Source organism: Convolutriloba macropyga, chromosome 11, assembly GCF_964194025.1.
Source record: "Convolutriloba macropyga chromosome 11, txConMacr16.3, whole genome shotgun sequence".
Lineage (NCBI taxonomy): Eukaryota > Metazoa > Xenacoelomorpha > Acoela > Convolutidae > Convolutriloba > Convolutriloba macropyga.
Genome location: NC_134478.1, coordinates 23,603,028 through 23,630,680, shown reverse-complemented (window position 1 = coordinate 23,630,680; position 27,653 = coordinate 23,603,028). Strand labels below are relative to the sequence as shown.

Genomic DNA, 27,653 nt, shown 5'->3' with positions numbered 1-27,653 from the left:
TCACTTTCTTTACTCACTTTCTTTTCTCACTTTCTTTTCTCACTTTCTGTTCTCACTTTCTTTTCTCACTTTCTTTTCTCGCTTTCTTTTCTCAATTTCGTTTCTCAATTTCGTTTCTCACTTTCTTTTCTCACTTTCTTTTCTCACTTTCTTTTCTCACTTTTTTTCTCACTTTTTTCAATTTTTTTCTCACTTTCTTTTCTCACATTCTTTTCTCACTTTTTTTTCTCACTTTTGTTTCTCACTTTTGTTTCTAATTTTATTTTCTGACTTTTTTCACTTCTCACTTTTTTTCTCACTTTCTTTTCTCACTTTTTTCTTTTCTCACTTTCTCTTCTCATTTTCTTTTGTCACTTTCTTTTCTCACTTTTTTCTCAATTTTTACTCACTTTCTTTTCTCACTTTCTGTTCTCACTTTCCTTTGTCACTTTCTTTTCTCACTTTCTTTTCTCACTTTTTTTCTCACTTTTTTCAATTTTTTTCTCACTTTCTTTTCTCACATTCTTTTCTCACTTTTTTCTCACTTTTGTTTCTCAAATTTGTTTCTCACTTTAATTTCTGACTTTTTTCACTTTATTTCTCACTTTCTTTTCTCACTTTCTGTTCTCACTTTTTTCTCACTTTTGTTTCTCACTTTATTTTCTCACTTTCTTTCTTTTCTCACTTTATTTTTTCACTTTCTTTTCTGACTTTCTTTCCTCACTTTCTTTTCTCACTTTCTTTTCTCACTTTCTTTTCTCACCTCTATTCTCACTTTCTTTTCTCACTTTCTTTTCTCATTCTATTTCTCACTTCTTTGTCACTTTCTTTTCTCACTTTCTGTTCTTACTTTCTTTTCTCATTTTCTTTTCTCACTTTTTTGTCTCGCTTTTTTTCTCACTTTCTTTTCTTACTTTCTTTCCTCACTTTCTTTACTCACTTTCTTTTCTCACTTTCTTTTCTCACTTTCTGTTCTCACTTTCTTTTCTCACTTTCTTTTCTCGCTTTCTTTTCTCAATTTCGTTTCTCAATTTCGTTTCTCACTTTCTTTTCTCACTTTCTTTTCTCACTTTCTTTTCTCACTTTTTTTCTCACTTTCTTTTCTCAATTTCTTTTCTCGATTTTTTCTAACTTTTTTCTCACTTTTTTCTCACTTTCTTTTCTGACTTTCTTTCCTCACTTTCTTTTCTCACTTTCTTTTCTCACTTTCTTTTCTGACTTTCTTTTCTCACTTTTGTTTCTCACTTTAATTTCTGACTTTTTTCACTTTATTTCTCATTTTCTTTTCTCACTTTCTGTTCTCACTTTTTTTCTCACTTTTGTTTCTCACTTTATTTTCTCACTTTCTTTCTTTTCTCACTTTATTTTCTCACTTTCTTTTCTGACTTTCTTTCCTCACTTTCTTTTCTCACTTTCTTTTCTCACTTCCTTTTCTCACTTCTATTCTCACTTTTTTTTCTCACTTTCTTTTCTCATTTTCTTTTCTCACTTTTTTCTCACTTTCTTTTCTCACTTTCTTTCCTCACTTTCTTTTCTCACTTTCTTTTCTCACTTTCTGTTCTCACTTTCTTTTCTCACTTTCTTTTCTCGCTTTCTTTTCTCAATTTCGTTTCTCAATTTCGGTTCTCACTTTCTTTTCTCACTTTCTTTTCTCACTTTCTTTTCTCACTTTTTTTCTCACTTTCTTTTCTCAATTTCTTTTCTCTATTTTTGTCTAACTTTTTTCTCACTTTCTTTCCTCACTTTCTTTTCTCACTTTCTTTTCTGACTTTCTTTCCTCACTTTCTTTTCTCGCTTTCTTTTCTTACTTTCTTTTCTCACTTTCTTTTCTCACTTTTTTTCTGGCTTTTGTTTCTCACTTTTGATTCTAATTTTATTTTCTTACTTTTTTCACTTCTCACTTTTTTCTCACTTTCTTTTCTCACTTTCTCTTCTCACTTTTTTCTCAATTTTTACTCACTTTCTTTTCTCACTTTCTGTTCTCACTTTCTTTTGTCACTTTCTTTTCTCACTTTCTTTTCTCACTTTCTTTTCTCACTTTTTTCTCACTTTTTTCAATTTTTTTCTCACTTTCTTTTCTCACATTCTTTTCTCACTTTTTTTCTCACTTTTGTTTCTCACTTTAATTTCTGACTTTTTTCACTTTATTTCTCACTTTCTTTTCTCTCTTTCTGTTCTCACTTTTTTTCTCACTTTCGTTTCTCACTTTTTTTTCTCACTTTCTTTCTTTTCTCACTTTACTTTCTCACTTTCTTTTCTGACTTTCTTTCCTCACTGTCTTTTCTCACTTTCTTTTCTCACTTTCTTTTCTCACCTTCTTTTCTCACTTCTTTTCTCACTTTCTTTTCTCACTTTCTTTTCTCACTATTTTTCTCACTTTTTTCTCACTTTTTTTCTCACTTTCTGTTCTCACTTTTCTTTCTCTTTTTCTTTTCTCATTTTTTTGTCTCACTTTTTTTTCACTTTCTTTTCTGACTTTCTTTCCTCACTTTCTTTCCTCACTCTCTTTTCTCACTTTCTTTTCTCACTTTCTTTTCTCACTTTCTTTTCTCACTTTCTTTTCTCGCTTTCTTTTCTCAATTTCGTTTCTCATTTTCGTTACTCACTTTCTTTTCTCACTTTCTTTTCTCACTTTCTTTTCTCACTTTTTTTCTCACTTTTTTCAATTTTTTTCTCACTTTCTTTTCTCACATTCTTTTCTCACTTTTTTTCTCACTTTTGTTTCTCACTTTAATTTCTGACTTTTTTCACTTTATTTCTCACTTTCTTTTCTCACTTTCTGTTCTCACTTTTTTCTCACTTTTGTTTCTCCTTTTATTTTCTCACTTTCTTTCTTTTCTCATTTTATTTTCTCACTTTCTTTTCTGACTTTCTTTCCTCACTTTCTTTTCTCACTTTCTTTTCTCACGTTCTTTTCTCACTTTCTTTTCTCACTGATTTTCTAACTTTCTTTTCTCACTTTCTTTTCTCACTTTCTTTTCTCACTTTTTTCTCACTTCCTTTTCTCACTTTCTGTTCTCACTTTCTTTTCTCATTTTCTTTTCTCACTTTTTTGTCTCACTTTTTTCTGACGTTCTTTTCAGACTTTCTTGCCTCACTTTCTTTCCTCACTCTCTTTTCTCACTTTCTTTTCTCACTTTCTTTTCTCACTTTCTTTTCTCACTTTCTTTTCTCGCTTTCTTTTCTCAATTTCGTTTCTCAATTTCGTTTCTCACTTTCTTTTCTCACTTTCTTTTCTCACTTTTTTTCTCACTTTTGTTTCTCACTTTTGATTCTAATTTTATTTTCTGACTTTTTTCACTTCTCACTTTTTTTTCACTTTCTTTTCTCACTTTCTTTTCTCACTTTCTCTTCTCATTTTCTTTTGTCACTTTTTTTCTCACTTTTTCTCAAATTTTACTCACTTTCTTTTCTCACTTTCTGTTCTCACTTTCTTTTGTCACTTTCTTTTCTCACTTTCTTTTCTCACTTTTTTTCTCACTTTTTTCAATTTTTTTCTCACTTTCTTATCTCACATTCTTTTCTCACTTTTTTTCTCACTTTTGTTTCTCATTTTAATTTCTGACTTTTTTCACTTTATTTCTCACTTTCTTTTCTCACTTTCTGTTCTCACTTTTTTTCTCACTTTTGTTTCTCACTTTATTTTCTCACTTTCTTTCCTTTCTCACTTTATTTTCTCACTTTGTTTTCTCACTTTCGTTTTTCACTTTCTTTTCTCACTTTCTTTTCTCACGTTATTTTCTCATTTTCTTTTCTCAATTTCTTTTCACTTTCTTTTCTCACTTTCTTTTCTCACTTTCTTTTCTCACTTTCTTTTCTCACATTGTTTTCTCACTTTTTCTCACTTTCTTTTCTCACTTTCTTTTCTCACTTTCTTTTCTCACTTTCTTTTCTCACTTTCTGTTCTCGCTTTTGTTTCTCACTTTATTTTCTCCTTTTCTTTCTTTTCTCACTTTCTTTTCTCACTTTCTTTTCTCACTTTGTTTTCTCACTTTCTTTTCTCACTTTCTTTTCTCACTTTCTTTTCACTTTCTTTTCTCACTTTCTTTTCTCACTTTCTTTTCTCACTTTCTTTTCTCACTTTCTTTTCTCACGTTGTTTTCACTTTTTTCTCACTTTCTTTTCTCACTTTTTTTCTCACTTTTGTTTCTCACTTTAATTTCTGACTTTTTTCACTTTATTTCTCACTTTCTTTTCTCACTTTCTGTTCTCACTTTTTTTCTCACTTTTGTTTCTCACTTTGTTTTCTCACTTTCTTTCTTTTCTCACTTTATTTTCTCACTTTCTTTTCTGACTTTCTTTCCTCACTTTCTTTTCTCACTTTCTTTTCTCACTTTCTTTTCTCACTTTCTTTTCTCACTTCTTTTCTCACTTTCTTTTCTCACTTTCTTTTCTCACTTTCTTTTCTCACTTTTTTCTCCCTTTCTTTTCTCACTTTCTGTTCTCACTTTCTTTTCTCATTTTCTTTTCTCACTTTTTTGTCTCACTTTTTTTCTCAAGTTCTTTTCTGACTTTCTTGCCTCATTTTCTTTCCTCACTCTCTTTTCTCACTTTCTTTTCTCACTTTCTTTTCTCACTTTCTTTTCTCGCTTTCTTTTCTCAATTTCGTTTCTCAATTTCGTTTCTCACTTTCTTTTCTCACTTTCTTTTCTCACTTTCTTTTCTCACTTTTTTTCTCACTTTTGTTTCTCACTTTTGATTCTAATTTTATTTTCTGACTTTTTTCACTTCTCACTTTTTTCTCACTTTCTTTTCTCACTTTCTTTTCTCACTTTCTCTTCTCATTTTCTTTTGTCACTTTTTTTCTCACTTTTTCTCAATTTTTACTCACTTTCTTTTTTCACTTTCTGTTCTCACTTTCTTTTGTCACTTTCTTTTCTCACTTTCTTTTCTCACTTTTTTTCTCACTTTTTTCAATTTTTTTCTCACTTTCTTATCTCACATTCTTTTCTCACTTTTTTTCTCACTTTTGTTTCTCATTTTAATTTCTGACTTTTTTCACTTTATTTCTCACTTAGTTTTCTCACTTTCTGTTCTCACTTTTTTTCTCACTTTTGTTTCTCACTTTATTTTCTCACTTTCTTTCTTTTCTCACTTTATTTTCTCACTTTGTTTTCTCACTTTCGTTTTTCACTTTCTTTTCTCACTTTCTTTTCTCACGTTGTTTTCTCATTTTCTTTTCTCACTTTCTTTTCACTTTCTTTTCTCACTTTCTTTTCTCACTTTCTTTTCTCACTTTCTTTTCTCACATTGTTTTCTCACTTTTTCTCACTTTCTTTTCTCACTTTCTTTTCTCACTTTCTTTTTTCACTTTCTGTTCTCACTTTTGTTTCTCACTTTATTTTCTCACTTTCTTTTCTCACTTTCTTTTCTCACTTTGTTTTCTCACTTTCTTTTCTCACTTTCTTTTCTCAGTTTCTTTTCTCACTTTCTTTTCTCACGTTATTTTCACTTTTTTCTCACTTTCTTTTCTCACTTTCTTTTCTCACTTTTTTCTCACTTTCTTTTCTCATTTTCTGTTCTCACTTTCTTTTCTCATTTTCTTTTCTCACTTTTTTGTCTCATTTTTTTTCACTTTCTTTTCTGACTTTCTTTCCTCACTTTCTTTCCTCACTCTCTTTTCTCACTTTCTTTTCTCACTTTCTTTTCTCACTTTCTTTTCTCGCTTTCTTTTCTCAATTTCGCTTCTCAATTTCGTTTCTCACTTTCTTTTCTCACTTTCTTTTCTCACTTTTTTTTCACCTTTGTTTCTCACTTTTGATTCTAATTTTATTTTCTGACTTTCTTCATTTCTCACTTTTTTCTCACTTTCTTTTCTCACTTTCTTTTCTCACTTTCTCTTCTCATTTTCTTTTGTCACTTTCTTTTCTCACTTTTTCTCAATTTTTACTCACTTTCTTTTCTCACTTTCTGTTCTCACTTTCTTTTGTCACTTTCTTTTCTGACTTTCTTTTCTCACTTTTTTCTCACTTTTTTCACTTTATTTCTCACTTTCTTTTCTCACTTTCTGTTCTCACTTTTTTTCTCACTTTTGTTTCTCACTTTATTTTCTCACTTTCTTTTTTCATTTTCTCACTTTCTTTTCTCACTTTCTTTTCTCAGTTTCTTTTCTCACTTTCTTTTCTCACGTTGTTTTCACTTTTTTCTCACTTTCTTTTCTCACTTTCTTTTCTCACTTTTTTCTCACTTTCTTTTCTCACTTTCTGTTCTCACTTTCTTTTCTCATTTTCTTTTCTCACTTTTTTGTCTCACTTTTTTTTCTTTTTCTTTTCTGACTTTCTGTCCTCACTTTCTTTCCTCACTCTCTTTTCTCACTTTTTTTTTCTCACTTTCTTTTCTCACTTTCTTTTCTCACTTTCTTTTCTCGCTTTCTTTTCTCAATTTCGCTTCAAAATTTCGTTTCTCACTTTCTTTTCTCACTTTCATTTCTCACTTTTTTTCTCACTTTTGTTTCTCGCTTTTGATTCTAATTTTATTTTCTGACTTTTTTCACTTCTCACTTTTTTCTCACTTTCTTTTCTCACTTTCTTTTCTCACTTTCTCTTCTCATTTTCTTTTGTCACTTTCTTTTCTCACTTTTTCTCAATTTTTACTCACTTTCTTTTCTCACTTTCTGTTCTCACTTTCTTTTGTCACTTTCTGTTCTCACTTTCTTTTCTCATTTTCTTTTCTCACTTTTTTGTCTCACTTTTTTTTCACTTTCTTTTCTGACCTTCTTTCCTCACTTTCTTTCCTCACTCTCTTTTCTCACTTTCTTTTCTCACTTTCTTTTCTCACTTTCTTTTCTCACTTTCTTTTCTCGCTTTCTTTTCTCAATTTCGCTTCTCAATTTCGTTTCTCACTTTCTTTTCTCACTTTCTTTTCTCACTTTTTTTCTCACTTTCTTTTCTCACTTTCTTTTCTCAGTTTCTTTTCTCACTTTCTTTTCTCACGTTATTTTCACTTTTTTCTCACTTTCTTTTCTCACTTTCTTTTCTCACTTTTTTCTCACTTTCTTTTCTCACTTTCTGTTCTCACTTTCTTTTCTCATTTTCTTTTCTCACTTTTTTGTCTCATTTTTTTTTCACTTTCTTTTCTGACTTTCTTTCCTCACTTTCTTTCCTCACTCTCTTTTCTCACTTTCTTTTCTCACTTTCTTTTCTCACTTTCTTTTCTCGCTTTCTTTTCTCAATTTCGCTTCTCAATTTCGTTTCTCACTTTCTTTTCTCACTTTCTTTTCTCACTTTTTTTCTCACTTTTGTTTCTCACTTTTGATTCTAATTTTATTTTCTGACTTTCTTCATTTCTCACTTTTTTCTCACTTTCTTTTCTCACTTTCTTTTCTCACTTTCTCTTCTCATTTTCTTTTGTCACTTTCTTTTCTCACTTTTTCTCAATTTTTACTCACTTTCTTTTCTCACTTTCTGTTCTCACTTTCTTTTGTCACTTTCTTTTCTGACTTTCTTTTCTCACTTTTTTCTCACTTTTTTCACTTTATTTCTCACTTTCTTTTCTCACTTTCTGTTCTCACTTTTTTTCTCACTTTTGTTTCTCACTTTATTTTCTCACTTTCTTTTCTCATTTTCTCACTTTCTTTTCTCACTTTCTTTTCTCAGTTTCTTTTCTCACTTTCTTTTCTCACGTTGTTTTCACTTTTTTCTCACTTTCTTTTCTCACTTTCTTTTCTCACTTTTTTCTCACTTTCTTTTCTCACTTTCTGTTCTCACTTTCTTTTCTCATTTTCTTTTCTCACTTTTTTGTCTCACTTTTTTTTCTTTTTCTTTTCTGACTTTCTGTCCTCACTTTCTTTCCTCACTCTCTTTTCTCACTTTTTTTTCTCACTTTCTTTTCTCACTTTCTTTTCTCACTTTCTTTTCTCGCTTTCTTTTCTCAATTTCGCTTCAAAATTTCGTTTCTCACTTTCTTTTCTCACTTTCTTTTCTCACTTTTTTTCTCACTTTTGTTTCTCACTTTTGATTCTAATTTTATTTTCTGACTTTTTTCACTTCTCACTTTTTTCTCACTTTCTTTTCTCACTTTCTTTTCTCACTTTCTCTTCTCATTTTCTTTTGTCACTTTCTTTTCTCACTTTTTCTCAATTTTTACTCACTTTCTTTTCTCACTTTCTGTTCTCACTTTCTTTTGTCACTTTCTGTTCTCACTTTCTTTTCTCATTTTCTTTTCTCACTTTTTTGTCTCACTTTTTTTTCACTTTCTTTTCTGACCTTCTTTCCTCACTTTCTTTCCTCACTCTCTTTTCTCACTTTCTTTTCTCACTTTCTTTTCTCACTTTCTTTTCTCACTTTCTTTTCTCGCTTTCTTTTCTCAATTTCGCTTCTCAATTTCGTTTCTCACTTTCTTTTCTCACTTTCTTTTCTCACTTTTTTTCTCACTTTCTTTTCTCACTTTCTTTTCTCACTTTCTCTTCTCACTTTTTCTCAATTTTTACTCAGTTTCTTTTCTCACTTTCTGTTCTCAGTTTCTTTTGTCACTTTCTTTTCTGACTTTCTTTTCTCACTTTTTTTCTCACTTTTTTCACTTTATTTCTCACTTTCTTTTCTCACTTTCTGTTCTCACTTTTTTTCTCACTTTTGTTTCTCACTTTATTTTCTCACTTTCTTTTCTCATTTTCTCACTTTCTTTTCTCACTTTCTTTTCTCAGTTTCTTTTCTCACTTTCTTTTCTCACGTTGTTTTCACTTTTTTCTCACTTTCTTTTCTCACTTTCTGTTCTCACTTTCTTTTCTCATTTTCTTTTCTCACTTTTTTGTCTCACTTTTTTTTCACTTTCTTTTCTGACTTTCTTTCCTCACTTTCTTTCCTCACTCTCTTTTCTCACTTTTTTTTCTCACTTTCTTTTCTCACTTTCTTTTCTCACTTTCTTTTCTCGCTTTCTTTTCTCAATTTCGCTTCTCAATTTCGTTTCTCACTTTCTTTTCTCACTTTCTTTTCTCATTTTTTTCTCACTTTTGTTTCTCACTTTTGATTCTAATTTTATTTTCTGACTTTTTTCACTTCTCACTTTCTTTTCTCACTTTCTTTTCTCACTTTCTCTTCTCATTTTCTTTTGTCACTTTCTTTTCTCATTTTTTCTCAATTTTTACTCACTTTCTTTTCTCACTTTCTGTTCTCACTTTCTTTTGTCAATTTCTGATCTCACTTTCTTTTCTCATTTTCTTTTCTCACTTTTTTGTCTCACTTTTTTTTCACTTTCTTTTCTGACCTTCTTTCCTCACTTTCTTTCCTCACTCTCTTTTCTCACTTTCTTTTCTCACTTTCTTTTCTCACTTTCTTTTCTCACTTTCTTTTCTCGCTTTCTTTTCTCAATTTCGCTTCTCAATTTCGTTTCTCACTTTCTTTTCTCACTTTCTTTTCTTACTTTTTTTCTCACTTTCTTTTCTCACTTTCTTTTCTCACTTTCTCTTCTCATTTTCTTTCGTCACTTTCTTTTCTCACTTTTTCTCAATTTTTACTCACTTTCTTTTCTCACTTTCTGTTCTCACTTTCTTTTGTCACTTTCTTTTCTGACTTTCTTTTCTCACTTTTTTTCTCACTTTTTTCACTTTATTTCTCACTTTCTTTTCTCACTTTCTGTTCTCACTTTTTTTCTCACTTTTGTTTCTCACTTTATTTTCTCACTTTCTTTCTTTTCTCACTTTATTTTCTCACTTTGTTTTCTCACTTTCTTTTCTCACTTTCTTTTCTCACGTTGTTTTCTCATTTTCTTTTCTCACTTTCTTTTCACTTTCTTTTCTCACTTTCTTTTCTCACTTTCTTTTCTCACTTTCTTTTCTCACTTTCTTTTCTCACTTTCTGTTCTCACTTTTGTTTCTCACTTTATTTTCTCACTTTCTTTCTTTTCTCACTTTTTTTCTCACTTTCTTTTCTCACTTTGTTTTCTCATTTTCTTTTCTCACTTTCTTTTCATTTTCTTTTCTCACTTTCTTTTCTCACTTTCTTTTCTCAGTTTCTTTTCTCACTTTCTTTTCTCAATTTCTTTTCTCATTTTCTTTTCTCACTTTCTTTTCATTTTCTTTTCTCACTTTCTTTTCTCACTTTCTTTTCTCAGTTTCTTTTCTCACTTTCTTTTCTCAATTTCTTTTCTCACTTTCTTTTCTCACTTTTTTCTCACTTTCTTTTCTCACTTTCTGTTCTCACTTTCTTTTCTCATTTTCTTTTCTCACTTTTTTGTCTCACTTTTTTTCACTTTCTTTTCTGACTTTCTTTCCTCACTTTCTTTCCTCACTCTCTTTTCTCACTTTCTTTTCTCACTTTCTTTTCTCACTTTCTTTTCTCACTTTCTTTTCTCGCTTTCTTTTCTCAGTTTCGGTTCTCAATTTCGTTTCTCTTTTTCTTTTCTCACTTTCGTTTCTCACTTTTTTCTCACTTTTGTTTCTCACTTTTGATTCTTATTTTATTTTCTGACTTTCTTCACTTCTCACTTATTTCTCACTTTCTTTTCTCACTTTCTTTTCTCACTTTCTCTTCTCATTTTCTTTTGTCACTTTCTTTTCTCACTTTTTCTCAATTTTTACTAACTTTCTTTTCTCACTTTCTGTTCTCACTTTTTTTGTCACTTTCTTTTCTCACTTTCTTTTCTCACTTTTTTTCTCACTTTTTTTTCTCACTTTTGATTCTAATTTTATTTTCTGACTTTTTTCACTTCTCACTTTTTTCTCACTTTCTTTTCTCACTTTCTTTTCTCACTTTCTCTTCTCATTTTCTTTTGTCTCTTTCGTTTCTCACTTTTTCTCAATTTTTACTCACTTTCTTTTCTCACTTTATGTTCTCACTTTCTTTTGTCACTTTCTTTTCTCACTTTCTTTTCTCACTTTTTTCTCACTTTCTTTTCTCACTTTCTGTTCTCACTTTCTTTTCTCATTTTCTTTTGTCATTTTTTTGCTTCACTTTTTTTCACTTTCTTTTTCTGACTTTCTTTCCTCACTTTCCTTCCTCACTCTCTTTTCTCACTTTCTTTTCTCACTTTCTTTTCTCACTTTCTTTTCTCACTTTCTTTTCTCGCTTTCTTTTCTCAATTTCGTTTCTCAATTTCGTTTCTCACTTTCTTTTCTCACTTTTTCCTCACTTTTGTTTCTCACTTTTGATTCTAATTTTATTTTCTGACTTTTTTCACTTCTCACTTTTTTCTCACTTTCTTTTCTCACTTTCTTTTCTCACTTTCTCTTCTCATTTTCTTTTGTCCCCTTCTTTTCTCACTTTTTCTCAATTTTTACTCCCTTTCTTTTCTCACTTTCTGTTCTCACTTTCTTTTGTCACCTTCTTTTCTCACTTTCTTTTCTCACATTCTTTTCTCACTTTTTTTCTCACTTTTGTTTCTCATTTTAATTTCTGACTTTTTTCACTTTATTTCTCTCTTTCTTTTCTCACTTTCTGTTCTCACTTTCTTTTGTCACTTTCTTTTCTCACTTTCTTTTCTCACTTTTTTCTCATTTTCTTTTCTCACTTTTTTGTCTCACTTTTTTTCACTTTCTTTTCTGACTTTCTTTCCTCACTTTCCTTCCTCACTCTCTTTTCTCACTTTTTTTTCTCATTTTTTTTCTCACTTTTGTTTCTCACTTTTGATTCTAATTTTATTTTCTGACTTTTTTCACTTCTCACTTTTTTCTCACTTTCTTTTCTCACCTTCTTTTCTCACTTTCTCTTCTCATTTCCTTTTGTCACTTTCTTTTCTCACTTTTTTTCAATTTTTACTCACTTTCTTTTCTCACTTTCTGTTCTCACTTTCTTTTGTCACTTTCTTTTCTCACTTTCTTTTCTCACTTTTTTCTCACTTTCTTTTCTCACTTTCTGTTCTCACTTTCTTTTCTCATTTTTTTTTCTCACTTTTTTGTCTCACTTTTTTTTCACTTTCTTTTCTCACTTTCTTTTCTCAATTTCTCTTCTCATTTTCTTTTGTCACTTTCTTTTCTCACTTTTTCTCAATTTTTACTCACTTTCTTTTCTCACTTTCTGTTCTCACTTTCATTTGTCACTTTCTTTTCTCACTTTCTTTTCTCACTTTTTTCTCACTTTCTTTTCTCACTTTCTGTTCTCACTTTCTTTTCTCATTTTCTTTTCTCACTTTTTTGTCTCACTTTTTTTTCACTTTCTTTTCTGACTTTCTTTCCTCACTTTCCTTCCTCACTCTCTTTTCTCACTTTCTTTTCTCACTTTCTTTTCTCACTTTCTTTTCTCACTTTCTTTTCTCGCTTTCTTTTCTCAATTTCGTTTCTCAATTTCGTTTCTCACTTTCTTTTCTTACTTTCTTTTCTCACTTTTTTCTCACTTTTTTTTCTCACTTCCTCTTCTCATTTTCTTTTGCCACTTTCTTTTCTCACTTTTTCTCAATTTTTACTCACTTTCTTTTCTCACTTTCTGTTCTCACTTTCTTTTGTCACTTTCTTTTCTCACTTTCTCTTCTCACATTCTTTTCTCACTTTTTTTCTCACTTTTGTTTCTCATTTTAATTTCTGACTTTTTTCACTTTATTTCTCACTTTCTTTTCTCACTTTCTGTTCTCACTTTTTTTCTCACTTTTGTTTCTCACTTTATTTTATTACTTTCTTTCTTTTCTCACTTTATTTTCTCACTTTCTTTTCTCACGTTGTTTTTATCATTTTCTATTCTCACTTTCTTTTCACTTTCTTTTCTCACTTTCTTTTCTCACTTTCTTTTCTCACTTTCTTTTCTCACATTGTTTTCTCACTTTTTCTCACTTTCTTTTCTCACTTTCTTTTCTCACTTTCTTTTCTCACTTTCTGTTCTCACTTTTGTTTCTCACTTTTTTTTCTCACTTTCTTTCTATTCTCACTTTCTTTTCTCACTTTCTTTTCTCACTTTCTTTTCTCACTTTCTTTTCACTTTCTTTTCTCACTTTCTTTTCTCACTTTCTTTTCTCACTTTTTTTCTTACATTAGTTTCTCACTTTTTTTCTCCCTTTCTTTTCTCACTTTCTTTTCCACATTCTTTTCTCACTTTTTTTCTCACTTTTGTTTCTCACTTTAATTTCTGACATTTTCACTTTATTTCTCGCTTTCTTTTCTCACTTTCTCTTCTCACTTTTTTTCTCACTTTTGTTTCTCACTTTATTTTCTCACTTTCTTTCTTTTCTCACTTTATTTTCTCACTTTCTTTTCTCACTTTCTTTTCTCACTTTCTTTTCTCACGTTGTTTTCTCATTTTCTTTTCTCACTTTCTTTTCTCACTTTCTTTTCACTCTCTTTTCTCACTTTCTTTTCTCACTTTCTTTTCTCACTTTCTTTTCTCACATTGTTTTCTCACTTTTTCTCACTTTCTTTTCTCACTTTCATTTCTCACTTTATTTTCTCACTTTCTGTTCTCACTTTTGTTTCTCACTTTATTTTCTCACTTTCTTTCTATTCTCACTTTCTTTTCTCACTTTCTTTTCTCACTTTGTTTTCTCACTTTCTTTTCTCACTTTCTTTTCTCACTTTCTTTTCACTTTCTTTTCTCACTTTCTTTTCTCACTTTCTTTTCTCAGTTTCTTTTCTCAGTTTCTTTTCTCACGTTGTTTTCACTTTTTTCTCCCTTTCTTTTCTCACTTTCGTTTCTCACAATCTTTTCTCACTTTTTTTCTCACTTTTGTTTCTCACTTTAATTTCTGACTTTTTCACTTTATTTCTCGCTTTCTTTTCTCACTTTCTGTTCTCATTTTTTTTCTCACTTTTGTTTCTCACTTTATTTTCTCACTTTCTTTCTTTTCTCACTTTATTTTCTCACTTTCTTTTCTCACTTTCTTTTCTCATTTTCTTTTCTCACGTTGTTTTCTCATTTTCTTTTCTTACTTTCTTTTCTCACTTTCTTTTCACTTTCTTTTCTCACTTTCTTTTCTCACTTTCTTTTCTCATTTTCTTTTCTCACTTTCTGTTCTCACTTTTGTTTCTCACTTTATTTTCTCACTTTGTTTTCTCACTTTCTTTTCTCACTTTCTTTTCTCACTTTCTTTTCTCACTTTCTTTTCTCACTTTCTGTTCTCACTTTTGTTTCTCACTTTCTTTTCTCACTTTCTTTTCTCACTTTCTTTTCTAGCGTTGTTTTCTCACTTTATTTTCTCACTTTCTTTTCTCACTTTCTCTTCACTTTCTTTTCCCACTTTCTTTTCTCACTTTCTTTTCTCACTTTCTTTTCTCAGTTTCTTTTCTCAAGTTGTTTTCACTTTTTTCTCACTTTTTCTCATTTTCTGTTCTCACTTTCTTTTCTCACTTTTTTTTCACTTTTTCTCACTTTTTCTCACCTTTTTTCTCGCTTTTTTTCTCTTTTTTCTCACTTTCTTTTGACTCACTTTCTAACTTTCTTTTCTCACTTTCTTTTCTCACGTTGTTTTCTCACTTTTTTCTCACTTTCTTGTCTCACTTTCTCACTTTCTTTTCTCAATTTCTCTTTTTTCGCTTTCTTTTCTCGCTTTTTTTTCTTACTTTCTTTTCTTACTTTTTTCCTAACTTTCTGTTCTCGCTTTATTTTCTCGTTTTCTTTTCTCACCTTCTTTTCTCACTTTTTTCTCAATTTATTTTCTCTCTCACTTTCTTTTCTCTCACTTTCTTTTCTATCTTTGTTTTGTCACTTATCTTTTCTCATTTTCTTTTCTCACTATCTTTTCTCACTTTTTTTCACTTTTTTTCTCACTTTCTTTTCTCACTTTCTTTTCTCACTTTCTTTTCTCACTTTTTTCTCGCTTTCTTTTCTCACTTTCTTTTCTTATTTTCTTTTCTCACTTTCTTTTCTCACGTTGTTTTCTTACGTTGTTTTCTCACGTTGTTTTCTCACTTTCTCAATTTCTTTTCTCACTTCTTTTCTCACTTTCTTTTCTCATGTTGTTTTCTCAATTTTTTCTCACTTTCTTTTTTCGCTTTCTTTTCTCACTTTTCTTTCTCACTTCCTGCTCTCGCTTTCTTTTCTCACTCTTTTTTCTCACTTTTTTTCTCGCGTTGTTTTTTCACTTTATTTTCTCACTTTCTCTTCTCACTTTCATCTGTCACTTTTTTTTCTCTCTCACTTTCTTTTCTCTCTCACTTTCTTTTCTCACTTTCTTTTCTCACTTTCTTTTCTAATTTTCTTTTCTCATTTTCTTTTCTCAATTTCTTTTCTCACTCTTTTTTCTCACTTTCTTTTCTCTCTTTCTTTTCTCACTTTCTTTTCTCACTTTCTTTTCTCACTTTCTTTTCTCAATTTTTTCACTTTCTTTTCTCACTTTCTTTTCTCACTTTCATCTGTCACTTTTTTTCTCTCTCACTTTCTTTTCTCTCTCACTTTCTTTTCTCACTTTCTTTTCTCACTTTCTTTTCTAATTTTCTTTTCTCATTTTCTTTTCTCAATTTCTTTTCTCACTCTTTTTTCTCACTTTCTTTTCTCTCTTTCTTTTCTCACTTTCTTTTCTCACTTTCTTTTCTCACCTTCTTTTCTCACTTTTTTCTCAATTTATTTTCTCTCTCACTTTCTTTTCTCTCACTTTCTTTTCTATCTTTGTTTTGTCACTTATCTTTTCTCATTTTCTTTTCTCACTATCTTTTCTCACTTTTTTTCACTTTTTTTCTCACTTTCTTTTCTCACTTTCTTTTCTCACTTTCTTTTCTCACTTTTTTCTCGCTTTCTTTTCTCACTTTCTTTTCTTATTTTCTTTTCTCACTTTCTTTTCTCACGTTGTTTTCTCACGTTGTTTTCTCACGTTGTTTTCTCACTTTCTCAATTTCTTTTCTCACTTCTTTTCTCACTTTCTTTTCTCATGTTGTTTTCTCAATTTTTTCTCACTTTCTTTTTTCGCTTTCTTTTCTCACTTTTCTTTCTCACTTCCTGCTCTCGCTTTCTTTTCTCACTTTCTTTTCTCACTCTTTTTTCTCACTTTTTTTCTCGCGTTGTTTTTTCAATTTATTTTCTCACTTTCTTTTCTCACTTTCATGTGTCACTTTTTTTCTCTCTCACTTTCTTTTCTCTCTCACTTTCTTTTCTCACTTTCTTTTCTCACTTTCTTTTCTAATTTTCTTTTCTCATTTTCTTTTCTCAATTTCTTTTCTCACTCTTTTTTCTCACTTTCTTTTCTCTCTTTCTTTTCTCACTTTCTTTTCTCACTTTCTTTTCTCACTTTCTTTTCTCACTTTTTTCACTTTCTTTTCTCACTTTTTTCACTTTCTTTTCTCAATTTCTTTTTTCACTTTCTTTTCTCACTTTCTTTTCTCACTTTCTTTTTTCACTTTCTTTTTTCACTTTCTTTTCTCAGTTTCTTTTTTTTTCTTTTCTCACTTTCTTTTCTCACTTTCTTTTCTCACTTTCTTTTTTCTCTTTCTTTTCTCACTTTCTTTTTTCACTTTCTTGTCTCACTTTCTTTTCTCACTTTCTTTTTTCACTTTCTTTTTTCACTTTCTTTTCTCAGTTTCTTTTTTTTTCTTTTCTCACTTTCTTTTCTCACTTGCTTTTTTCTCTTTCTTTTCTCACTTTCTTTTTTCACTTTCCTTTCTCTCTTTCTTTTCTCACTTTCTTTTCTCACTTTCTTGTTTCACTTTCTTTTCTCACTTTTTTTTCTCACTTTCTTTTCTCAATGTCTTTTTCTCACTTTCTTTTCTCCCATTGTTTTCTCACTTTTTCTCACTTTCTTTTCTCACTTTCTTTTCTCACTTTCTTTTCTCACTTTCTTTTCTCACTTTCTTTTCTCTCTTTCTTTTCTCCATTTTTTTCTCACTTTTTTCTCACATTTTTCTCAATTTCTTTTCTCACTTTCTTTTTTCACTTTCTTTTCTCACTTTCTTTTCTTTTTTTCTTTTCTGACTTTTTTTCTCACTTTTTTTCTAACCCGAATGCTATACCACCATGTTCAAGCGCCTATCTTCACATGTTTTAACGGTCCCTAAACAAGCAGCCTAGCGTTTTGCATGTGTATGCGCAATTGTTTCAGCTTGCATGTTAGTGATGTGTTCTTGTGTTTGCGTGCGTGTGTCCGTGAGCATGGATGCGTGTGTGTGTGTGTGTGTGTGCACGTAGGCATTCATACAACCATTTTGCACTTTTTGCTTGTTGGATGTTTACTTCGTTTTCAAACGTTTGCTTGGTTTTCAAACGTTCGTTCGTTTTCGTACGTTCTCTTAAATTGACCGTATACGTCTATGTGACTGTTTGTGGGTGTGCGTGCGTACTTGTGTGTATGTGTGTGTGCGTGTGGGTGTATGTGTGTTAGAGAGTGTGTGTTTGTGATCTTCAGCTGATGAAATGTAACTGACGTTAACCATGGCATGGAGTACAACCACTGAATTAGGACTTTGATTTTATTCTTTTCTCTTTCACTCAATATTTTCTATGTTTCCTGTTTTTTCTTGCCTTCCTTTTCTCTGCTTATTTTTTCTTTTGTACCCTTTTTTCTTTCTTTTCTCTCTTTTGTCTTTTGCATGTCCTAGCTCCTCTTCTTCGCATGTTTTACCCCACCTTAAACGTGCAGCTTAATTTTTTACATGAGTTATGTTCTGCCAACATGTAGAAGTTCCTTATCTGTACAAGTCTTAGCGCTCCTTAAATATGCAAAGCCAATTAAGTCTATGATTAAGAAAATTGGTGGTACTTGGGGTAATATACTACACCAAATACATCGGTAACGTAACGTAATACCTATGGCCGTTGAACGAGGGGAATGGGTGGCAGCCCGATGTGTTGCAAAAGGATCTTAATTTTAAACATTCTTTTTAAATGATTTTGTTGATGCTTTTGCGGGCCTGCTAGTATTTCTTAAAACTAAGATTGTTTTGGGCAATTCTCTGGCGTTTTTCAAACTAAGAATTTTAAAATTGTTCAGCCTTTTTTTTGCGCAGAATTCTTAAAGTGCTGACAAAAATATAGGAGAACATGCTTTTATTCCGTCGAAAAAAACGTTCTTAGCTATAACAGGACGGCGCGTGCGATATAATTTCTATTGAAGTGAGAAAATTCTTCAGAATATCCCTGAACAACTGGGAATAGTTTCATTTTGGAGAAATTTATATCAACGTTCATAGCAGAAAGTTTGGCTCGAATTTTTCGTTAAAAAGGCATAGCTGTCAATGTTGATAAACATCCTGACATCAAAATCTGACATCAAAATCTTTTGAAATAAAAAAAACATAACTGAACAATTCCTTATACAATAAAGAATTTTCCTTGACTAATCAGAACAACTAGACCAGGAATTGACTATGAATGGATTGAGGGAATCCATTTATGAAAAAATCCGAACATAAAACCAAACTAACAATAAAATTCAAAATAAAATTGCAGCACGTGAACGAAAACCACAAGCGAAAAAATTGTTCAAACACCATTTTTCACTCTACTTAAAAGCATGAGTGGAAAATTCTAACGCCGCGAAATCTCTCGCTTTTTCGCTCTACTTCCTGTTCCGGCGTGAGAAAATCACTACTCCAATTTTATGTCAATAATCAAGGAAAAGTGTGGACAGATCTTAAAGAAACGTCGCGGGAAGTCTCGGGACCGACTCAGAGTAGGTAATAAGTTAGGACCTAACCAGCATCTAATTTTAATTTATTACACCTTTCAGTTTCATGCATTTTCACAATAATTGAACATTAGACTGGAGAAAACCCTACAACACGCTTTTTGGCTCTATTTCCTCTTCCGACGTGACCAAAATCATCACTTCAATTTGACTTCAAAACTCGTGAAAATGTGCGAAGAGATTATGAAAGAAACATAGCCGGAAATTTTCAGAAACGACTTGATGTAGGAAAACGACCAACCTCGCTGACCTAAAGCACATAATTATGCTAAGCTTATCCAAACAACAACCGGAAAAAGACAGAAAAATGACTGACAAAATCTGATATATTACTTGCTAAAATATATTTTTAGTTACGGCTCAAAACATTAATTGGCACAAAACCCTGTAATACAAATAGTTAAGAAAAAAATTTTCACCAATTGCCAGACAACCTTATAAAATGGTTTCAAAAGGAGAAAACCGAGGAAAGTGAAAGAGATGAAGATGGACAAATGAGAAAAATAGTGTTCTCTTTAAGTTCTCTGCAAAAATTTGAAATGCTCTTCCCAACCGTCATTCTGAAATATTGCGAAATCATAACTACGGTTATATCAGGTACCATCCGAAAGTTGGTGGAAAAAAATTTAAAAAAGCAGAAAATAATGAACCTGAAAAGTTTACAAAATTTGTATGATTTGGAGTGAAAAGCACCCCTTTAGATTCATTGTTTCATCCACAGAATTAATCGGAGGAAATGCTTAAAACTTCTACTGCTATATCAGTCACTCATTCAATACATGTCTGAGAAATATAAAACAACAAATGAAAGTACAAAGAACGAATATTCAGAAAAAGTAGATATGTTAAAAAGACCTTGACTAACCATGACAATTGAGAAAATTGAAAAATACAGTGATTAGCCGTCAATTGTAGCAGAAGCGTAAATTAACAATAGCGAGAAGCGTAGAACTGTAAGAAAATTTTTTTCCAGAAAGGGGAAGAAGAAAACATTAAAAAATGTTTTCACGCAAGTAAACGATTTAATTTGCCCACATAATTTTTGGCAGAGACATTTTAAGCTGACAAAAATCTCTATTTGACAAAAAAAATGTACAAAAATGTACCAATATGCAAAAAAATACAAAAATTAATCACACTCTTTTTCTGTGCTAATCAAATTTGATCTCCAAAAAAACTTTTTTTAAATTTCATTCATTCCCTGTTTCCGGATTCCAATGCTCGCTCACTTATCAACAAAGGAAGACGGAAGAATCGGTGAATATTTCCAGGAGTTGTTTCTGCCAAAACAATTTTCCAGACTGTATTTAGTTATTGAAACTATTCCAGAATAACGAAAAGACAATTGAAAGTCAATGAAATATTTAGCCCCAGAAAACAACTCAATTAAAAAAAAATTTAATCCTATCCTTGTTTAATAGAAGAACAAATCGAAAACAAAACCTTCCCTTAGAAAATTTGTGACCATTAAAATGCACAACTAACATAAGAAAGCCATAATAGGCTCACAAAATTGTCTATTTCTGATGAAAAATAAAAAATTAAAACAAAATTGGCAACAAATGTGCAAAAATGTAATCAACTGCTAAAAAAATGTCTGTCAGCAATAGACGTCTATTGAATTCCTCTACAAGTATATAAAATGAAACAATGGTAAAACAATTTGCAAAAAATGGCTAAAAATCAGCAAAATAGCTGAGAACATCTAGCTTAAAACTCGTAATAAGTACCAAAAATTTTCAAAACACCGTCAAAGCCATTCTTAAACCATTAGTGAAGTTTTTTCAGCCCCATTACATAAAAATTAGTTTAAAAAAACCATACCTGAAAACACCGCACCTGATCAAAAAATTTATCACGCTGATGGAAAATTTTTTAACGCTTGATTTTCTCACTCTCTCGAAAACAACGGTATGAACAAAAAACACACTTTTTTTTGTTTAACTCTCCAATTTTTATCAACACTCTAAGCACTCAAACTTTTTCACTCGTTTCGTTTTCTGCTTCAAATTTCCCTCAAATAAAAATGATAAAAAAAGACACTTCTACAATACTCTTCTTCGAGTCGAAAAAAGACGGAACCTCAAATCATTTCCAATCTTTTGAAATGTATAAAACAATGCAGCATTGAGAAAACTTTAATTATAATTAACTTATAATTAGACCAAAGACACAAAATTTGGTGATAAATAAGTAATTGCGACAATAAAGCGCAGCTCTTCGAATGATATATTACTTAGTATTTCGAAATAAATTGAACACTACGTTGCAGTACAATCACCGTCTTGGATAAAACTTCAAATTTTTTTTTCAAGATACATTATTTGTTTTTTTTGTTCATCAGATAGAAATCCTTCTATAATAGAGGACAAACATTTTAAAACAATTAGACATTTCAATCAATTTGGAAAGAGATCCGCTAAGGAATTCTCCCGTCTTGAGTTTTGGTTTTCAATAAAACAATGCACCACTTTTTTAAATTCTCTTGATTGTTTAATTTTCTAAATCAAGCGGATTTTGTCATATAGCGGAAGAGATTAGTGTGTGGTTTCTAATACAAGATACAAGATAAAGTTAGAGAAGTTTTCGTTCATTAACTTTTAGTGGTTCAGAATTATATTTTTTTCCCGAAAATAGATGTTTTTATTAAATTTTATTTTTCAGGTATTAATGGGTATCAATTTGAAATTTAATTCAACCAAAAAATGGACAAACGGGTATTTTTTTCTTTGAAAGCATAAATTATTATTCTACAATTTCATGAACTTGATTTGTTTACTTCTATGCTATTTAAAATAATTGGTTGCTATTTTTGTACTAAACGATAAAATCATTGTTGAAATAACTCAGAAATAACGATAATTGTCCAATAAGTTTTCAATTTTTCCCATTATGTGGATCCAATCTTCTCTGAAATGCATTTTATTTTTAATAAGTTTAAATAGTGAAGAACAACAGTTTGAATGTTTTTTCTTAAGAAAAAAGATGGACATCAAATCTCCTTAGGTCATTTTTTGGTTTAAAAACCCTATCTCTTTCAAATTATATTTCGTTTAACGCTTGTTTCGATTTCTCTTTGTTATTTGACGCTAAATAAGGCAAATTTGGAGAGAATTTGGAGATACCACTAATTTATGTTTTTTATTATGAAAGAAAAACAAAACTATTAAAAGGTATTAATTTGTTGTCAAATTTTTAGGTGTATAAAGATTTAAGAACTCTTCGTTGTTATATCAATAGGATTTACTTGTTATTGAACAAAAGTCTTTTTCATCCACCCCTCCCTCTTATAAAATTAAGTTTCTCAATCAGACGAGGAACCCCTGAAGGCCAAGATTTTCTGTCTGGGACACTGATTTTAGCGTTGATCAGTTGCCTCGATATATTAGCAAGATAACTATAAAACTCTTCCTACGTGCTGGTGAAGTCGGCTCCAGTAAGATTCACCCAGAAATCATATTGATCCTGAAATACAAACAGGTGGATTCTTTGAGTCAGATTTTAGGAAACAAATTGTTGAAATGCTCATTTGAAATTTCGTTTCAAAACCAAATTTGAAAAGTTATTGCGTTCTCTAACGTACCTCAATGTTTGATCTTGCTGGAACTGCGAGGTTTTGCACCTAAAACAAAAAAATTCTTTTTAACTAAAAGAAGAAAAAATCTTAAAAGATTTAAAAGAACTTAACTTAAGAATAAAAGATCTTAAAATCTTAATTTTTTGTACGTTATCAATTTAACTTCTATTAAAATTTATCAACTCTAACAATATGATGGATTAATCTTTCGGATTGTGAAAAAAAGATAATATATGATAATAATCAGAACTTAAGAGAAATCAATAAACTCATGCGAGAAAATCACTTCCATTAACAACTTTTTTAAAATCTTACAAAACAATTTTATTTGAAAAGGATTAAAACCTTAGTGAGCTGCTTATCATCGTTTTTGAACTAAGACATTGTTTTTGTTAGAATATCATACAAATTTTCATAAAACATGTACCACCTACGATCAAAATTTATGATTGTTGTCTAACCGTATGAAGAAAAGAGTTTTCTTCATAAAACTTCTCTTCTTACCGTGTAAGACCTGATGAAGGGTTCAATTGGGTCTTAATAAGTGAATGAACGATCTGATAAGTGGTGTTGGAGAAAGAATTTATCATAAATGACGCGATAGAAAGTCCATATCGACATGGGAGAGTTAAAAAGTATATGTCTTGATTGAAAGAGTTTCGACTATAGTTGCGCTTCCACCGCTCCAGCTTGAGTGTTTTGTTCTTACCCACCTGAGTGGGGGAGGAACTACATGCTTAGCTTGTTTTTTTTCGATAAGACAATCTTGGCCTCCCGATATAATCAATGTAGAGAGCTGTGAGTAGTGTCAAAAGAAAACCCGTCTAGCGTAAAATACGTAATTGAATTTTTTTTTGAATTTTTTTTCAACTGAACTAATGAGCTTTAAAGTGCGTGAACATTTGTTTTCTGTTGTTTTCGTTCAGACTTCCCAAATGTTTGGTCTAACTTTCGTCAATTTCGCAATAACTCTAAAAATTGTAAACGATTGTGTTATTTGTTTTGCCTTTAAAGACAAAGGCGTCAGAAGCGTTTTGCTGAAAAGTTTGGTCAATTTTTTGCTAAAGTTTAGGCTAAATGTCCCAATATTCAGTTTTTCATCAAAAATGCACCAAATCTGATAGTTTAGAACTCGCTGTTTAAATATGCGGAAAGGACAATCCTAAAAACTGCTTACACAGTTTCTCAAACTGCAAAGATGGCTAGTTTTATTTCCGCTCATAATGGGAATGCTCTGGAATTTAAAATTTGCACAATTCTCGATAATTTACATATTTGTCTTTTTTGATTTTTTGAGTTTTTGCCAAATTTTCTATTTGGCTAGATTTTCGCTAAATTAATTTTAACTGAACTTTCCTCCTGAACTTTCCTCCTTTGCTAGAAAGGTACTTAGTTTGACAAATCTTGCTGTCAGTAGAAAACACTGAAGCCCGGTAACGTGCGCCTGCATATTGTTCATACTACTGATACTTTTAATTTTGTTTATAAAACTCTATTACATGAATCTTCTACAGCTTGAGATTGAAAGAAACATAAAATTTGATTATTCAAAAGTTTTTTTTTCGTCATCAAATTTTTGCATAGTATTGTTGAAAAGTAAGGGATCATCAAAAAAGTGAACAGAAGGATTGCTGAATGTAAATTTATCAAGATTCTTTGTTTTTACAAAAATTTTAAAATGCAAACAGAAATCAGAGTTGTCAAGTCATGCCCAGAATTGTTGAAACTTCACGCGACACTGACGCTAATTAAACTGCTTTACATTCAGTTGTTATCTTGTCCTTACATGAACAACATTGGAATATTTTCATTTAACTAAAAAACTGCAACATTACGAAACAATCTTTGAAGAAGAGGCAGGCGTTCCCGGCAGGAAAATAGAAAAGAAATAACATAAAAAAATTTATTCGACATGAAGTCCTTAACATGGGTATGAAGTTAAATGGTTGGACTCTAAAGATGATTAAAAATATTAATGAAATCCCTGGCGGTTAAATATGACACGGCAGAAAAAATGAGCAACTGCGAAGCACCGTCTTTAAGGGAATTGGAAAAGAACAGATCATATTTTTAGCAGATTAAGCAGTTATGGTTGATTATGCTCGATACGTCTCAGAAAAGAGTCTTTCTAATTAATTGATGCTAGCTTTTGTTGCGATTTTAAGAAACCTTCTGCCATATAGAACGCTACAAAGTCGGTTTACTTAACCCATTGTCCAGAACTTAAAAATCTAGATCAAACGACAATTTTTTGACCCGTTTTTAGTCTTTAGTTCCCGGTCACAATTCACTAGAGTATTGCAAATCCATCTCAATATCCCAAAAATCTACTTCAGCCTGCCCCTCAAGCAACTAAATCGAGTTCTTCAGATTAAAATTACACAAAAAAGACTCATCCAAAAATTACTTTTAATGACAAAACTCCCAAATTGCCGGATGTTTAATTGCTGGATCTTAATATTAATGGTGGAAGCGTTATATCTTTAAAGGGGCTTCAGCAGAAACTGGATATGTTTTTCGAAAAATTTTCATACCTAATTCTTAAATCCATCTCAAAAAGAAGAAATTTAAAGCCAATTAAGGCCATATATATCTCCACGCAGAATCAGATACATGTGTAATAAAAATTGTTGCTGATTTTAAGTGTAAATATTTGTAATGAAAACTCGGCACTGAAAGTGAGACTTTCGGAACGTTTTCAGAGTTATATTGAATTGAATTAAATTTGACAAATGGCTACGGGTGTAATCAATAAAATGCAAACATGTGGTTGCTTTAAAAACGTCTTTTTTTTGTGAAAACCAGATTAAACTATATTTTGAATAGTATGAAAAAATACGTAGTTGTTTTCATTTATTATGTTTCTGTTCTCATTGAAATTAAACGTTCTTCTTTCCTCCGTGTAAAAAATGTTAAAACGCGTTGGTTAGTTGTTTTTACAACGTTGCAGCATTACAGGTTCGTACAAAAAATATAAATTGAAGAACTGCAGATTTATCTTTTAGGTAAATTTCATTATATTTTCTTTTGTGTTTACTGTACTTTTAAAGAAATTACAAACTTATCTTCTCGAGAAAAAAAAGTGATCCCAAAATTTAAGTGGTTAATTCATTATCGTCTTGTCTGACTGAACCAAAGTGAAAGATTGAGAGAAGAAAGTTGAAATCAACAAATTTTCAATTCTTTCCTATTCTGTGGATGAAATGTTTGGACCAAAAAGCTATTTGATAGCACAGGCGGAAAAAGTTGGAATCTGCAATAAAAAATAGTTGCTAAGTGGAATAATATTAAAATAAACGTAGACAAAAACCGAACAAGCGTCACAAATCAGGGTGTTTTAGATTGAAATTGCCGAAACATTGAAACCAAAGTTCTAGTACATCGGCCCTGTATATCGATCGGGCAAAATTGACTAAACAAAAAAAGACCGCTATGCGTATAGTTCCTACCCCGCTAAAATGGATGTCAGGACAAATGGATCAACAGTACGCTAGTCACACGAATTTATAACTATTTTCAATGGTGTTTGTACCATATTGTCATATTTGATTTTAAAAAGCCATGCAATACCGCAAAAAACGCGAGCCATTTAACAATGAACACAAAGAGGCAATTGTTAATTTTATGTGTTTGTCAACGTGAAGTATCACCTGTTCTCAATATGCACCAAATAGATGCAAAGAGTACAAGGATAATGCTGATTGAGCTATTGCCAGCAAACATTATAATTTATCACATTATTGTTAAATAGAGAGGCACTTCACAAGTAAACGAAAAATAACCACTGCAAAGCTTCATCGCAATTATTTGAATCGCTTTCTCTATTATTGCGTTATCACATAAAGGTACTTGTTTCCAAATGAAAACTTGCGTTCCGTCTCTTTTATTTACTGTTCAGTTGAAACTTTAAATTGATTGTCAACTTTGCGTGGTACGTTAAAGCACTGGGTAATAATGTTTTTACATCAGTTAGTTTCATAGTGGCCTTATGAATTTTAAACCTGGCAAAAAATTTTAACCGTGGTAACCAGAAATTTGAACCTTCAGGCAAAAAAAAGAAGTAGAAAAAAAACAACAAGGAGGCTTGGTAATGTGCGTTTGCACATAATGTTCCGAACCCGCTTCATATTTTGACTAAATTGTCAACCAAATGAGGAAGAGATAGGGAACTTACAAACTATCACATAGTGGGCGGATGAGTTAAAATTGGCTGTAACATCAAAATACTGAAGAAACAGTGAATGCCACATTAGAGGACCGATGAGAACTGCAATAATGAGACTACAAGAAAAGACAGACAACAAAAGAAAACAAGAAAATAACTTAGTAAAAAACAAAAATAAAAACACAATACTTTTTTACAAAAAGAAACAATTAGTAACGATTAAAATAGCGTCAGATAAAACACATAAAACACATTCTAATTAAAGTTATTGTAATTAAATATGTAGCTGGTGGGACCTGACTATGATGATACAAATAACAAGTCGAACTAAAAGTGGACAAATTTAAAAACTCCTTCAATTTTGTAAACCAAGTAACTTCAAAAGTCATATGAACACAAAAACTTGCAATTACAAAAATATTAGATTGATAACAACCCAATGCAAATACAACACCATATGAAGCCAACCGTACCTGTCATTAACGATACTAAATCATAGGACCGTACCTTTCAATAACGATGATTAATCAGAGGACTATAAAATGATAAAAAAATATAGCCACGACTGGAAGAAATGCAATTAACCTTTGAAAACAAATTTTAGTGGCTATTAAACTATAAGGTGTTGACTAAAACTATTGTTCATGTTGACTTGGGCGATCAAAATTTCGCTTCATTTTATTTTAAAAAACTTTAATTGGGGAAGCATTGGCTGATTTTTTGATGAGCTAACAACAACAGAAGTAAACTCTGGAAAGACGACAGTAAAGCAAAAACTTTTTAACAGTATGAAAATTTCAAAAATTTTTAAAGATACCTTAAAGTGTCAAAATCACAAAAACCTCGGTTGAGTAAGGAAAACCAGTAAAAACTATTATTTGCTTGATATTGTGTCGAAACAACCTGCCGTTAATGGGATTCGGTTACAAGTTGACAAAAAGGAGAACAACGGGCAAAAAGTAAAAAAAAAACCTTTAGCTATCAATTCATGGTAATAACGTAGTTTATTTTTCATAAGAAGTTTTCGATTGTTATTCGTAGTACAAAAAAAACATAAAATATAAAATTCGGTAAAAAGTTGCAGTAAAATAATCTAGGCCAATGAAAATGCTGGCTATTCAATGAAAACATTCTACTCATTCTATATGTGCCCCTTTGGGCTTCTTTTTGTCCTGAGTGATAGCTCTCATTTTAAGGTTGAAGTAGAGCCTTAAATATTGGCAAAAACACAAAAGTCAAAGTGTTTTTCAGTCAAAACAAAAAGCATTCAGTCAAAACAAGAAACAAACTTTAATTGATCTAACTTTGTTTTTTGAGAAGAATACTGGACATAAAAAAATTTAGCTACACGTGGACAGAAATAGGATCAAAGAAGTAATAATGTTTGAGAGTTCACTCATTCTCCTAAATTAAATATATTCAAAGATGTAAGTGCCAATAGTTATCAACTGAAGCGATTTGATAATT

General features: G+C 30.8%; 1 protein-coding gene across 1 annotated transcript in view; it reads right to left on the bottom strand.

The window, feature by feature from the left end:
- The window catches only part of LOC142349599 (uncharacterized), a 73,271-nt gene that overhangs the window by 8,409 nt on the left and 37,209 nt on the right, over positions 1 to 27,653 (bottom strand). The window contains exons 5-6 of the mRNA XM_075401280.1: positions 22,028 to 22,066; positions 21,860 to 21,909 (exon numbers count right to left, since the gene is read on the bottom strand). Of these exons, the coding sequence (XP_075257395.1) occupies positions 21,860 to 21,909; positions 22,028 to 22,066 (89 nt within the window). The remainder of the gene's footprint in view (positions 1 to 21,859; positions 21,910 to 22,027; positions 22,067 to 27,653) is intronic.